The sequence below is a fragment of the Lutra lutra genome, chromosome 15, assembly GCF_902655055.1.
Source record: "Lutra lutra chromosome 15, mLutLut1.2, whole genome shotgun sequence".
Classification (NCBI taxonomy): domain Eukaryota; kingdom Metazoa; phylum Chordata; class Mammalia; order Carnivora; family Mustelidae; genus Lutra; species Lutra lutra.
The window spans coordinates 14,921,013-14,935,648 of NC_062292.1; the positions used below are offsets into that span (position 1 = coordinate 14,921,013).

Sequence of the window (14,636 nt, forward strand, 5' to 3'; positions counted from 1 at the left end):
TGAACCATGTGACCGCAGGCCACAGTGTATCCAGGCTACGGCATGGGGTGGAGTGACATGGCAGAAGGCTGGGAACATTCCAGATTCAGACATACACGCTGACAACAGTGCTATCCAACAGGACTTTCTGCAATGATAGAAATGTTCTGTATCTGAGTTTTCCAGTACAGTAGCTACTAGCCACATGTGGCTACTGATCGTTTTTTTAAATGTAGCTAATGCAACTGAGGAACTCAATTTTTAATTTCAACTTTAATTAACTTAAATTTGAATGTAAATAGCCACCTGTCAATATAAGTAGCTAAGGTCCCAAAGAGGGTATTTTTTAAATTTTTATTTAAAGACTTATTTGAGAGAGGGAGAGGGGTAGAGGGGGAGGAAGAAAATCCTCAAGCAGACTCCTTGCTGAATGGGGCTCAATCCCAAGACCCCAAGATCATGACCTGAGCCGAAATCAAGAGTTGGCCACCCAACCGACTGAGCCACCCAGGCGCCCCCAGGAGAGGGAAGTTCCAAAAAACTAACACATCCATATTTGTCTATCCACAGTGAGATTTAACAAGGTCTATGCTGTTCAAAGTATCTGGTTTGCTCAGAGCCCAGTGGAGAACAGTCTCATTCTGAAAAAGGCATCACATACAAAATAACTCCTTCCAGCCTTCACAGATGGCCCTTGGACCTGTCAAAGCATTTTAACACCTACAAACTCACAAAAAATTATAAATGGCACCCATGCCTGGCCTCTGCCTAAAGGCTATGTGATTAAGACCTTTAAGGAGAGAAAGTAGGGGGAAATGTAGAAAATTATCAACCCAATTCATTGTCTCCACTGACAAAAAAATACACTCTTTCTAAAATTCCAAGGTATGAGCTTCACTTTCCTCCCACCAAGTCCAGCGGGAAACCTCCCAATGACTAAGGTGAGCCTCAGAGACCATCTACGTCAAGCCTGTGGGCACCAAACCCTACGAAGAGTTTCTCTGCTAAATAACACATTGATCTCTTTGAATGAAGGTCGATTTGCTGGGTAGAATTAACAAGGCATGAAAACGACAGACCAATCAGATAGTACTGCCGTTTTCTTGGAGGGAAGAAGAGTAAGGACAGAGTTATTCATGAAAAACACAGAGATCTTACGGTATTTCCCCAAGCAATAAGAATGAGGTAAGTCTGCAGCCATTCAAGATCATTGCACACTCTGACGGGGAACAGTAAATGCAGCTCTACTCATGCTAGGCTTTCAGACCTGACCCGTTGTCACCACTCTACTGGCTCCCATATGCCACAGCCCCCTGGATGCCAAGTCCTGCCCATTTTACTTCCAAAATATCTCTTGCATTGCCATCTTATTTGTACTGTCACTCGTAACACCTAAATTACCTCTTTGCCAAGAGCACTGCCCAGATTCTCATCTGACCTACTTTCCCGAATGGTCTTAATGCTCTAATCCAGCTGTTCTCAAAGTATGGGGTCTGCACATCCACCGACAGAGCCCAGGTGTTCTCAGTCCTGAGATGTTTCATCCTCGCTGCGGCCCCTCCCCTCTGCCACTCCAGAGCGACAGTCAAATTCATCGCTGACTTTCGCAATCACTCATGCCACCTTAGCCCTGCTCTTTCTCTCTCCGTCTAGATCATGCTTGGCTCCCTCTTGTCTGCCTGCTGCAATCCTGGCCACTCTTTGAGCTCCGACTCACACACCATCTGTCTTTAAACCTTCCCGATCCCCCCTAAGCGGATGTAACTTCGCCCCTCGTAGAATCCCAACTGCCCTTCATTACACTCCGCCTCGTCTTCTGTTCTGCAAACTTCCTATTTACTCAACTACTCTAACGCCTCCCTGAGAAGAAGCACCATTTCTTAAATAACTTCACCCTCCAGGAGTTAGTTATCCAGGTTAGTGCTTTGAGCAAAACAGTCGATTAAAACAAACAAACAAACAAACAAACAAACGAGGGGTGAATGATCAGGGTTTCTAAAATCAGAGCCAGGATGCTGGAGTGGGGATACCTTTTCAAACATTTTAATCCCTCCTCATAACTCTTCTCATTTACCCCAAAGCTACCAAACACACACACACACACACACACACACACACACACACACACACACACTCCCCAGGGATTAAAACTTAGCCTCATTCCTAATTTAACCCAAGATTGGACATTTGACTTCATGGACTCATTCAGTGAATTTTTACGCAGGCAGACTTCATGCCAGACAACAGTGACAAGACAGAGAGGGTCCCCTGCTTCACGACTTTACAGCTGACATTCTAGCTGACAATCAATACTGAACATGTTTAGATACTGAAAGAATTCCGAAGTATATGCACGTGAAAGGTGATTAGCAGGAAGTTGTGGATGGCTGTCGTCTATCACACAGGTGGTTAAAGAACAGGAATGCCTCTTGGAGGAGGTGATATTTAAATCAAGACCTAAGCATCAAGTCACAGAAAGATCTGGGGCAGAGCACTGAAGGTACAGGAAAACCAAGACGAAGGCTCTGGGATAGGAGCAAGCTTGATGTATTCAGAAAGGAAGAGCACCAGGGCTCTGGAAAGTAGTGGAACTGGGGATCGGGGGTGGGGGGGTGTTGAGGGGATGGGGAAGTGTCTTGAGGAGGTAGGAAAAAGCACATTTACTTTTCCAGTGTTTTTACAAAATGTGTCCCTACTTTATAAATGCATGGACTTGCTTCTCCAGGGAATATGTGTACGGAAAATCCTCTGAGATTTTCAAAGGAAAGACTTACACAGCCAAAGAAGATAGAAAATTAATTAAGAGAAAGGAAATTACACTTACCATAGGAAATAGCACATATTCTCTGAGGAAATCTTGAGAATCAAACTGATTGTAGTCTCCAAAATCAGCTGAGAAGAAAGGGGGGGGAAGGAGCTTGAGTAAGTGAAATTAAAGATGGAATAAAATAAGAGTAAAATTACTGCCACATTTATTATCCTACTTCATCTTATTTCCGCACTAGTAAATGAAAACAGTGCCACAATGCGTTTGATATCGTCACCACTTTTACTTAGCAATACTGTAAAATATCAGCATGTAAGTGCCGTTACACAATTTTCTAGGGGGAAAAAAAAACGGGGAAATTTGAAAGTGATCCCTAAGCTATTTTAAAAATTTGAAACAAACCTATACTTATGTTTTTGTTAAATATGCACCAACACATACCTTAAGAATATCTGCCAAGGGGACTTTTTAACTCAAGGTTAATTAAGAGAACTGAAGAGCCAAACCCATCTGCATCTTTTCATATATTTGCAGCTGGAAATTCCCACTGTAAATCACCCTTGGCAAGCAACCTTGCAAATTTTTACACCTCCCAAACAAGTTCCCATATTGCAAGATGCCAGAAATTCTGTTTTGTCCTGTTTTCATCTCACGACGGTATGTCTGAGCACATGCAAAAAACACAGTGAGCCCATATCGTCGATCTGGAAATGTCTTGCTTCTCATCCCACTGGCTCTCAGGAAGGAAAAAAAAAAAATCAAAACAGCATACAAACTTAATTTCATGTAAAAGATCTGGCATCTAACAGGAGAGATGGCATGCGGGAGTCCACACAGAAGGCCAGTGAAGAGATGTTGCTGAGAAGACAAGGATGTACCTACTAAACTCATCACATCCACATTAACATTCAAGACAGGTTAGGGGGGTGGAGGGAGAGGGTGGCTGGGTGATGGGCATTGGGGAAGGTATGTGCTATGGTGAGTGCTGTGAATTGTGTAAGCCTGATGATTCACAGACCTGTGCCCTTGGGGCAAATAATACATTATATGTTAATAAAAATAATTAAACACACACACACACACACACACACAAAGACAGCAGAGATCACGTGCAGCTTGATTTCAAGTTTACTCATCAGTTATCTATATTTTATCTCAAGTTACAATTCTCCTGCTGGGTCTAAATACCCCATAAGGATTCCCGGGAAAACCATTTTACAAACACTGTAGCTGGGGGAGATTCCCTCAGATGGAACAGCTAGCCTCAAGGACCCAGTGAAAAGGGAAGCCAGGCTACGTACACCAACTTCCCTCAGCCTGAAAGCTATCTCCAGGGTCTTCTGATACCCAGGATTTCTGTAATAAGCCCCATGATTGAAAAGTGAGAGAGGTAAAAAGACAGTAATAAAGTGAACAGAAGAGAAAGCTTTTTGAAAGGAGGAAGATCCACTTGACAGAGGGGATCTTCTCTTTTTTGTACTAAAGGTGCCTTCTCTTATTTTGATGATTTTTCTGCTCTATTAATCGTTTTGGGCACTCTTCCTTTCCCTTATAGTCTGTAAGTGAACAGATGGGATCCAACATATTTCGTGTATTTTCATCCACAAGGTAACAACAGCAGCCACTGCTAGGAATCGTACATCCAACAAAAATTGCTAAACTGCTAATACCCCGGGATGAAAGAGATCAAGGGAAGGCTGCCTCTTTAGACATTCCAGAACCCAAAAGGTTCAACCGCAGTTCAGAGTCTGGGATGGGAAGTTCAGCTCACAGCTCCTATAACAACAGTCCACACAGTAAGGACTCAGCGGCTGGCATTCCATTTGGACAGGAACTGATTTTAAGGAAAAAGAATGACTACTGAAAAAATTACATTTTGATCTTCTTTTCAATATTGATTAAAGGCCATTAAGCCACCACTCAATAAAGAGTAATGTATACATCTATGTAAAAATCATGTATGTTACATAAAACCACGTAAAAGTACATGTAACAATTTAGAAAGATTTAAAAAATTGCTGTCTGATAAATCTAAGTAGGACAGATTGAAAGGCAAATGAACTCAACTCTTATTTGTTGCTTCATATTACAATTGTGCATTTTATTTTTATTTATTTATTTTTTAAAGTACTCTCCAGGCCCGCATGGAGCCCAACACGGGTCTCGAACTCATGACCCTGAGATCAAGACCTGAGCTGAGATCAAGAATCAGATGCTTAACCGACTGAGCCACCCTGGCACCCCTACAACGATGCATTTTAAATATTTCTCTTTAACTGTGTGAGAATAAATTATACTACAATGTTTAAAGCTATCATACTTGAAAACTGATGGGAAAGTCACAGTCATACCAGGAAGCCACAAAATATGACCACATGGGCAGTGCAATAATTCTGAGAAAATGTTCCACAAACCCTGAATGTAGCTTTAATTAAAGGCAGGATGAAAGCTGCTATTTCTCCAAATAAAACTAAAATTATACAAGCATGAACGATTTGCAAACAGCTTTCAGAAAGCCACTAGCCTGCCACCAAAAAAAAAAAAAAATCACTATTTTGGCTTTTTTTCCCGTTTTTGAATTTTTAATGTATCTTGGAATGAAAAGTAGAGTTACTAAGGGATCGTTTAAGTAAACTCAGTTTTTTCCTCTGAGAGACCAGCAACACCGCAGTCAGAGAGAAAATGGGATTCCCCATGGCGGCCGTCACACTCCTTACCTTGCACAGCCAAGCCGGCCAGCCGGATCACCTGTTCCAACGTACACCGCAGCCGCCCCTCCAGCACGTCTTTTTTGACTTGCAGGTAATACTGATATCTGTCCATGGGAACAGAGAGACAAATAACCTTAAAAACACATACTTGGAATATGTTCCCACAAGATCAATGTGTCTAGATGTAAAACCCTGTGTACACAGCAGGACACACAGGTGATGCTGAGAAAGGTCAGCTCCATAAAAGACGGGAAGCGCCCTCTGCTGTGTTTATCTTCGTTTGATGTGGCAGGTGCCACAGCCCGGGCATTCTCAGTTTGAGAGCGTTCTCATCCAATCATCTCATTGTAAATCCCCTGGATGAAACACCCGATAAGGACCAGTTCTTCCTAACAGAGACCGGGAAGGAAATGCTCTTCCACACCTGGACACCCAGGGCATCACAGCTGGCAAACCTGCATCCAACAGCCATGCGTTCCTAAAACCACTCTGGAAACACTCCGTTTTCTAAACTCAACAGTTTGGCGGGGTGGATCGCAAACAGGCCGGATAGTCTGGCATTCTGCTAGCAGAGAAGACAAAGCTCTTCAGAGCGAGGCTCACCCCACAGGTCTGGGACTCAACAAAAATCCAACCCAAGTACACCCTCAACCCAGCGGATGCAGAGAAACAGAGTGCGCCCTTGGGCAATGTCCTGGCTCAGAGAGGACCACTGTCCTCAGAAGCCAGGACGGTGTTGCTGGGCTCTTAGAGTCACCTGAGCATTTAGAAATTTCCTCACCCCAAACCTTTCTTCCTAGGACTCTCCTTTCCTTGACCACATTCTTAAAACACAGTCTCCTCTAGACCAGACTTTTCCTAGCATTAATTCTTGGCGAATGCTAACAACCTTTCTGTTCCTGGTAACCGTTAACTCTAGTTTTTCTAAACTAGGACATGGCAATCCAGGGAGCTCAAGAGTGATCCAAAACTCTACTCTGTTTTAGAGAGGGGCAGTCAGCACTGAGAGCTAATTATTGTCATCTCTACCTTGATATTATGGATGTCATTACATAGCAACCCAAAGTCTATCTGAGGGAAGGACTCGGGGTCTCTGACCCCTCTGTAGAGTCTCTACTTCCTCTCTCTCCTTGGGTCGACTGGACAGGGGTACAGATGACCATGTCAGTCTCTGGTGGGACAAACCTATATTCCAATCAGAAGGACCAATGCTGAGTTTTTTAAAAATTCCTTTTAGTAAAACTTACTATGTAATAGGAAAACGACATGCTCTTCCTACTCCTGCCCCACCTTTCACCTAAAACTATCCATAATCATTTTGTAGCTTCCACTACTGAATCAGTAATTGTACTTCTGTCCATATCAATTGATTAAACCAGTTATAATGTATATAATAAGTATCTGTGTTGATTTTCAAAGACAAGTCCCTGGTATGTGTAGAGAAGTTTTGTGCCCACTCCGTGCTCTGAGATCAGCGGACATGGCTCTGTCTCACCTAGTTATTCTATCCTTAGCTGATTAGGGGCATCCTGGGTTCTAAATCCTGATATATAAGAGCATGTGGCCAAAAGTCTTTTGCTGGTAATGAAGGAGCAGTGTTGCTGTTTCTGAAAATGAACAAATAATAAGGAGGAAATACTAGGCAGGATACTTTTAAAGACCCCCTGAAATTGAAGGTGTGGCTTGTAGGGGGTAGGGGGGTGGGGAGGGGGGCTTTGGGCAATCATCTTCCATGGAAGGAAAGCAGAAGTCATAACCTTTCTCTTTATCAGTCATAGGAGATAATCAGAGTAAACAAAATATTCTGAAGTAATAATTGTGCATGAATTTAAAGAAACACCAAGAGTAAGTCAAAATAGCAAAGACTCAAGAAATCTGGTTTGCTTCCGTTAAAATATGTCTCGTGTTCTCTTCTGGTTCCCTTTTTTTACCTGATCACTAAAGTTAAGTCCCCAAGCTCAGGTGTATTCAAGCTCAACGTTTTCAAATGTGTCACCCAAGGTGAGTTAACACTACAGAAGTGTGTAGTCCCACGCACTCCCATAATACAGGTGCTGCTTTTCTTCCATTCCAAGGTGGGGGACAGAGAGCAACTTGGTTCCATGGTTTTATCTGGAGCTCCAAGAGCTCCAACAGAAATGGTTTATATTAGCACCTTCACTTCAAGGACTGTGCCCCCTGTCAATCACGAGCAAAGCTCAGCTTTTACAGCCTTACTTAAGTAACAGATTTATGTCTGAAAGTATAATCTGATGCACACTATTGGTTCACCTCCTGGGAGAAAGCTCAGTAAAACCTGAACTAGGAGGAGAAACATGCGCTTCGGGAGCCTACGTCCCTTTCAACGTAGCACAGCACATTTCCTACTTGTGTTCCCTCCCCTCAAGGTTCCCCCTCAGCACTGTCTGCCATGTTCTTTCCTTGTTCCCTGGCCTGGTTCTTGGTTTTCCTCTGGCCCCTGTCTTGGGCCTCTGGGTCCATTTTCAAGGAAAGAGTAAAAGCTCCACTCATTTGTGTGAGGTCACTTTCCCTTCAGGAGAGTGGGAACTACCCGTGAGCCTTTTATGGAAGATCTTTCATGCTCCTAACCTAGCTGGTTCTTAGAAAGGACAACGCCTCCTTGTGGAAACTGGTGCAAGGAAGGGGCCCTAAGTCAGCAAAAGATCTTGTAAGTGTCAAGAGTTCATTGTGAAAACTGATAGATCATTGGAAGAACAGCCACTTAGAGTCTCAAGACCATACTTTGGAAAATGGGAGAAGAAGAAAAGAAAGATGAAGAAGTGTAACTTCATCGTATCACCAGAGGATCCTGCTGTGACTTTCTTCAGAAAAGGGAAAGGATATCTAAACTAAATAAACAAAACAACCGAACAACAACAACAAAACCACAGAATTTTGAGATAGGAAGGAATCCTAAGTTTACTGAAGAAAGGTGCAAACGGAATTCTTGAAAAAGACAAACCAACCAACCAACCAGAACACCCAATTTCAAGGTAGGAAAAAGTGGTAAAGTTCACCTACTCCTCTTAACCCTACAATGTCAAATCCCTTCCATATGCCATACACTCCTTGCCATCTTTTTTTTTTTTTAAGATTTATTTTATTTTAGGGGTGCCTAGGTGGCTCAGTGGATTAAAGCCTCTGCTTTTCAGCTCGGGTCGTGATCTCAGGATCCTGGGATCGAGCCCCGCGGTGGGCTATCGGCTCAGCAGGGGGCCTGCTCCGCCCCCCCCCCCCCCCCCCCGTCTGCCTTTCTGCCTACTTGTGATCTGTCAGGTAAATGGATAAAATCTTAAAAAAAAAAAAAAAAAGATTTACTTTATTTTATTTATTTGAGAAAGAGAGCGAGCATGAGAGGGGAGAGATCAGAGGGAGAAGCAGACTCCCCACTGAGCAGGGAGCCCGATGCGGGACTCGATCCTGGGACTCCAGGATCATGACCTGAGCCGAAGACAGTTGCTTAATCAACTGAGCCACCCAGGCGCCCAGTCCTTGCCATCTTGAATGGACTTTTTAAAAAAGATTTATTTATTTAATTTAGAGAAAGGGGGAGGGGCAGAGGGAAAGAGAGTATCCTCAAACAGACTCCCCACTGAGCAGAGAGCCCCTCGATCCTAGGACCCTGAGATCATCACCGGAGCCAAGATCAAGAGTCAGCCGCGTAACCAACTGAGCCAGCCAGGCGCTCCCTCTTGAGCAGTTCTGACTTATTTTCTGCTCTCCAAGTTCAGAAGAAACATGGATATTCACACTTATTAAGCACTTCCTGTATGCGGAAGTTGGTTTAATGCTGAGGGACATCTTGAAGAGGTTTACAACAGTCTCTGCCTTGCGAGGATAGTCGTCCTCTCTTGAACCCCTGACGTCATGGTTCGCTCGCGCGCATGTTATTAAGGGCTCCATTTTTAAGAACCAAGGAGTAAAACATTTTAAAAAGGTGTTAACCCTAACATTACCTGCCATGGCTAGAGCCTCTGATCAGCTGATACCTCTGGGAATATAATCCATGGGAATGAGCAAAACAATGATTATAGCTCTCTTATTGTGCTGATTCCAATTTCATCTACAGCTATCACCTCTGTAACACACGAGGGAGTTTTAGAACAGATCCACACCGCTCGAGGCAACGGGATGTCCTAATCCACTAGCAAGGAACACCAGGATCGCTCCTGGTCATTCAGGTCAGACACAGGCTTGTACTGGGATACAAAACCGAGGACTGAAGAAAGCAAGAGCTCTTTCCTGGAAGCCATCCAGACTACAAGGGAATCCGAGCCGCGTTAATGATCTGCTACGACAACCACGTGACACTGCGGAGATGACAACGGGAGATCGCAGAAAGGAGAATGAAATCTGGAACACTTTGGAAATTGTTTGGTATGTTTTTGCTTCAAAGGCGCTCTTGTAAAGTATAATAATTCTACCCTATATGAAGATTAAATTAGAGAATATGAGCTGAAATTCTATTTCTAGCATGTTTGGTTTTTGCTCATTTTTGATTAGAGATTCAGTGCTAACGGCGGTAAAATAGAACAGTGAATTCTATTTTGGAAACGTGTAATTTCGTGGAAGCATACTCCACCCTGTCATAGCTCTGGGTGGAGGGGAAAACACACACACACACACACACACACACCAATCCTCATGCCAGGAAAGTAACTGCCAACTTTCCAAAGAGATCCTTTTTGAAAACCCAAGCTCACAAGGAAAACTTTTTAATACTTTTCCTATTCAAAGACCTGGAAGTCGTCCATCTGACTGCTGGGCTCCAATGAATAAGGTTTTAGGTTAGGATTCTGCTCTCCCTCTACCAACTGGTGAATGTAACTATGCTTGTTGAGTAAAGGTAAAATTTCTATTTTCAACATTTTTTTGTCTTGTTTTTACTCTACAGAGATTAAAATTCAGGTTTCTCTACAGGAAACAGAAAAGCTTCCTGATAGTTGGTGCTGTTAAATATGACAACTGGAAACTGACAGTTAATAGGAACCAGTCTTGGGATATCTCATCTGTCTGGAAGAGTTCCAACCAAGCTCAAGAAAATAACTGACTTTTCCATGTTCCTTCCTCCCCCTAAGATTCTGAAAAGGAAGTCTGAAAAAAATGCCGCACCAGGTCAAATCAATAGAGCATTCAGTGCTTCTGACAGTCGTATCAAAGAACTCTTTCAAAATTATACCCTGTATCATTATCCTCCACATTTACAGATATACGCTCAGATGTTCGAGTCTCTCTTTTCCATTTATATATGGGGGATTTATCTCAGCACTTATGCAACTCGGATCTATTTGCAGGTCTGTTACTACTTCTCAGATTGAGACATTCCATGTGGTGTTCCGAAAAGGATGGACTGTACCACCACAGAACCACAAGGAAGGCGAGAGGAACGCAGACGCTGAGGACGTGTTGCTTTTATGGTGTCTCTCCCATGCTCCCACAAGTGAAATATTCGTTCCAAGGCCAGTTCAGCAGAAGGGCCTCCAACAGAGAAGAGCCACGAAGGTATAAAAAGCCTTAAGAGTTGATTTTGGTCAGGCGCTCAAGGGCTCCATGTTCTCAGCATAAATCACAGGATGGTGGAGACAGGAGAGGGGGTGGCCATGACGACTGCTCCAAATGTTTGCTCCCCATGGAGCCTCCCTCCTCCATCCTCCCCCCTACCTGCCCCCCTACCTCATCAACTCTGCAAGTAGGCTCTGGGGTCAAAGGGAAGGAGCGCCACCCCGGGAGCAGGAGCCTTCCGAGTTACCTATTTCCCTTTGCCCTGAGACCTGCAGAGTTCAAATAGGACTGCCCCTCGGTTGGCCCGAGCTCCCAGGAAGGCAGGCAGTGGACACAGTGGATGCAGAACGTGGGCAAGAAACAGGCCTCTGTATTTTCTGAGGCCACAGAGATCTGTGGGTCATTCGTCATCACGCGTGCTTTAGCCTAAGCTATTTGACAAGGGAAAGATTTCAAAAATCCAAGTCCTACCCTTTTGTTTTTAGAGAAGGAAACAGTGTGGAGGGAGGAGAATGACTTGCCCAAGGTCATACGGCTCTTGGAGGTAGGGCCCGACAGACCAGAGCCGCAGACCAGAGAATGGGATCTGATTCCCAGCCTTTGTGGGCAAGTCCTTGGTCCCACTGAAGTCCAAAAATAAAAATGAAAATAAAAATGCCACTACTTGGTGATTTGGGGGGATCCCACTGCCTCTAAGGAGAGGCTCTGATCACCAAGCAGGCTCCCGCCCCATCCGACTGCATGTGCCACAGCACAGGAGTGAGGCAGACGCTGGCACGAGGAGCTTTTCTGTCAAAACATAGGGCAGGACAGTCATAAGGTAATTCAGATCTGGTTTTTTTTTTTTTGTCCGAGCAGCAGCCTCTGGGAAATTTCAATTTCCAGAGGTGGGTGGAGGGAAAGGGGACCAAGCTGTGTATTCTACTAACTCGCCAGCAGCATTGTAAGATCCACAGAGGAGCAAAGTAAAATTGAGAGAGTAGGGTCCCTAATGGCAGGCTGCTACCTAGAAGGAGAGGCTCCAGCCAGAAGTGGGTACAAACAGCCCTTAGACGTATTTCCAAATGCGGATTTTTTAAAAAAGCAAACTGCAGTTCACCCTGTGTCACACACCATCTTTACTGATTCTTGGCTGAATCAAGGTCCTTCTATGTCATGGATCGTAAAGAAGGGATCTGGACTTCATTCTGTTGCTAGCACACTTAGTACCACCCGGGGAGCTGTGTGATTGGCACGTATCACCCGTGCATTACTCCTTTTACCCCCACTGCTCAAGGAGATCTGAGAAAGAAAATGCTCTCTCATAGTTAAAAATAGGTTAGTGAAAGCATTCTGTAAGCTGTAACTATCGACCTGCCTTACCACTGTTATTATCTGGCAGCTCCTGTCTGCCTCTCCCTTCTCTGCAGGTCAAGGTCTGTCACCCCCGCTTCTCCCTTCCCGTGTGCGTGGTCCATACAGATGTGACAACTTAGAGAGAGGGGAGCATGTCAATACTATCCTTACATTCCTCAGTCTGCGAAGGCTTTCCAGCAGCTATTCTGGGGGGAGAGCAAGAGAGAGAAAGCCGGGTTGTTGTTGTTATTACGAAGGATGGAACGTTGTTTCCTCACTAGAAAACTTCCTTCACAATCAGCCACATCGGAAGAATCTTGCTAGAAGGTACTAGAACCTAGCTCTCCCAGGACAGTGCAGGACGTACTAAAGCAGTACCATTGCTCTCTGGTTGACGTTACATGGGACGAGTAAGAAATAAATGCACAAGTTTCTTTACTATAAAAGACAAGAAAGAGGTGACAGAGGACAGGCTGTCCTAGAATTCAGGGGTACAGAACAGCAAAGGAACATAATTTTAACACTGAGATTGACAGAGATACCAGCAAGAGAGAAAGGGCACATTCCATCCATTCCAAAGGGTGTGCACCACTGTAAATCCAGATACTGGGCAGGGTGGCCCACCCCTTCTCTGCCTGCCAGGACCAGATAAACAGGACCGCCCGCAGGCCTGCGACCAGATAAACCTGAATGCCTGCCTCCCTCTGTCCCTCTATCCTCAAAACCCTTGAGAAGATTTCAGTTGATGATTATTCACGTATAATAACGTGTTTGCCACCTGACCCATGCACCCTCTGAATGCTTTATGCTTAATGAACGTTCAAGTTGACAGTCCATTAAAACTCTGCATTGTCAAGCAGAGTACAAAGCCAAGGGTCCTGCAACTGCGCAAAATGGAAACAACCCAACAGGGGCGGGGGGGGGGGGGGGGGGGGGGGGGGGGAGCCAAGGCTAAAACTCGGACTCGACAAAGATAACCTTAAAAGGGAAAGTTTGTCTCCTCGCCGTTTCACACCACAAGCCAATACACGTGCGTGTGAGAAAACACAAACACGTGCCTATGCTCACGCGCGCGCGCGCACACACACACCCGACTGTCTTGGCAAAAATTCAATCCCGAAGTCCTCAACATTCACCGATCGATACTCTCTTTTGCCACAGACGTCTAACTTCTTACGGAGGCCTCTGAGCTTCAGTGAGTCAAAGGATTGTAATTCTTTCCTAAAAAGGATAACGTCCGTTGAAATGCACACAAACACACACAGGCCTTAACTACCAGTGAAAAAAGGCCCCAATGATAGCAAGGTGTTGCAAAAGACAAAAGCATGCCACGACCTGATCCCTGCTTTCTGCTCTTGAACTCCTGCATTAATTATAACAAATTACAGGGAATCCAAGTCCAGTTTATAAGTACAATAAACTCCCTAATAATAGCCTATAATTTAATCAAGGGTTCTCTTTAAAAAAGAAAAACTCTTTCTCCACAATACATCATAGAGGGAGAGAGAATACCCCGACAGCACTTTTTCTGCCACATTCTAGGCTAGTGAGTATAGATTCCTTCATGACAGTCACAACGACACGATTTAAAAAAAAAAAAAAACCAGACAGGTTTCACTGCTGTGGGCTGTGATGCCCTGAACTAGGAAAACATAACAGAAGTAGAAATACCTAGTCTCAAAAGAAAATACAGTCCTAGAGTGTGTGATGCTTAAAATAGAATCTGAGTCTGTTTTGCTCCATCTTAAAAATCTCCAATGACTTGGAAAACAGTTTGGCAGTTCCTCAAAGTTAATTATGGAGTTATCATATATGACCCAGCAATTCCACTCCTAGGTATATCCCCAAGAGAACTGAGACACATGTTCACACAGAAAGCTGTACACAAATAGCAACAATATTCATAAGGGCCAAAAAAGAGGAAACCATCCAAATGCCCATCAACTTATGAATGGATCAGCAAGACGCAGTCTGTCCACACGAGGGGCTATTCTGTCACAAAAAGGAATGAGGTACTGATACCTGCCACCATGAAACATGCTAAGTCAAAGATGACAGACAAAAAGGTCACATATTGTACAACTGCAATTATATGAAATGTTCAGAACAGACAAATAGGAGATTAGCGGTTGTCCGGGGCTAAGGGGGGGGGCAAGAAAAGGCTCCGAAATCCAATCTTGCCGATGGCTGCACAATGCTGTGAATATACCAAAAACCACTGAACAATATACTTTAAAATATTAAATGTTCTGTATGTCATATGAATTTTATCTCAACAAAATAAAACACCTAGTAACCTTAATCGGGAAAAAGTTCACACTCCTGATAGAGCACGGGAGGCT

General features: G+C 44.1%; 1 protein-coding gene across 2 annotated transcripts in view; it reads right to left on the reverse strand.

The window, feature by feature from the left end:
• Positions 1-14,636, reverse strand: part of PTPN14 (protein tyrosine phosphatase non-receptor type 14) — a 174,962-nt gene that overhangs the window by 49,240 nt on the left and 111,086 nt on the right. For both annotated transcript variants that reach the window (XM_047705313.1, XM_047705314.1), the window contains exons 4-5: positions 5,464-5,561; positions 2,804-2,871 (exon numbers count right to left, since the gene is read on the reverse strand). In XM_047705313.1, the coding sequence (XP_047561269.1) occupies positions 2,804-2,871; positions 5,464-5,561 (166 nt within the window). The remainder of the gene's footprint in view (positions 1-2,803; positions 2,872-5,463; positions 5,562-14,636) is intronic.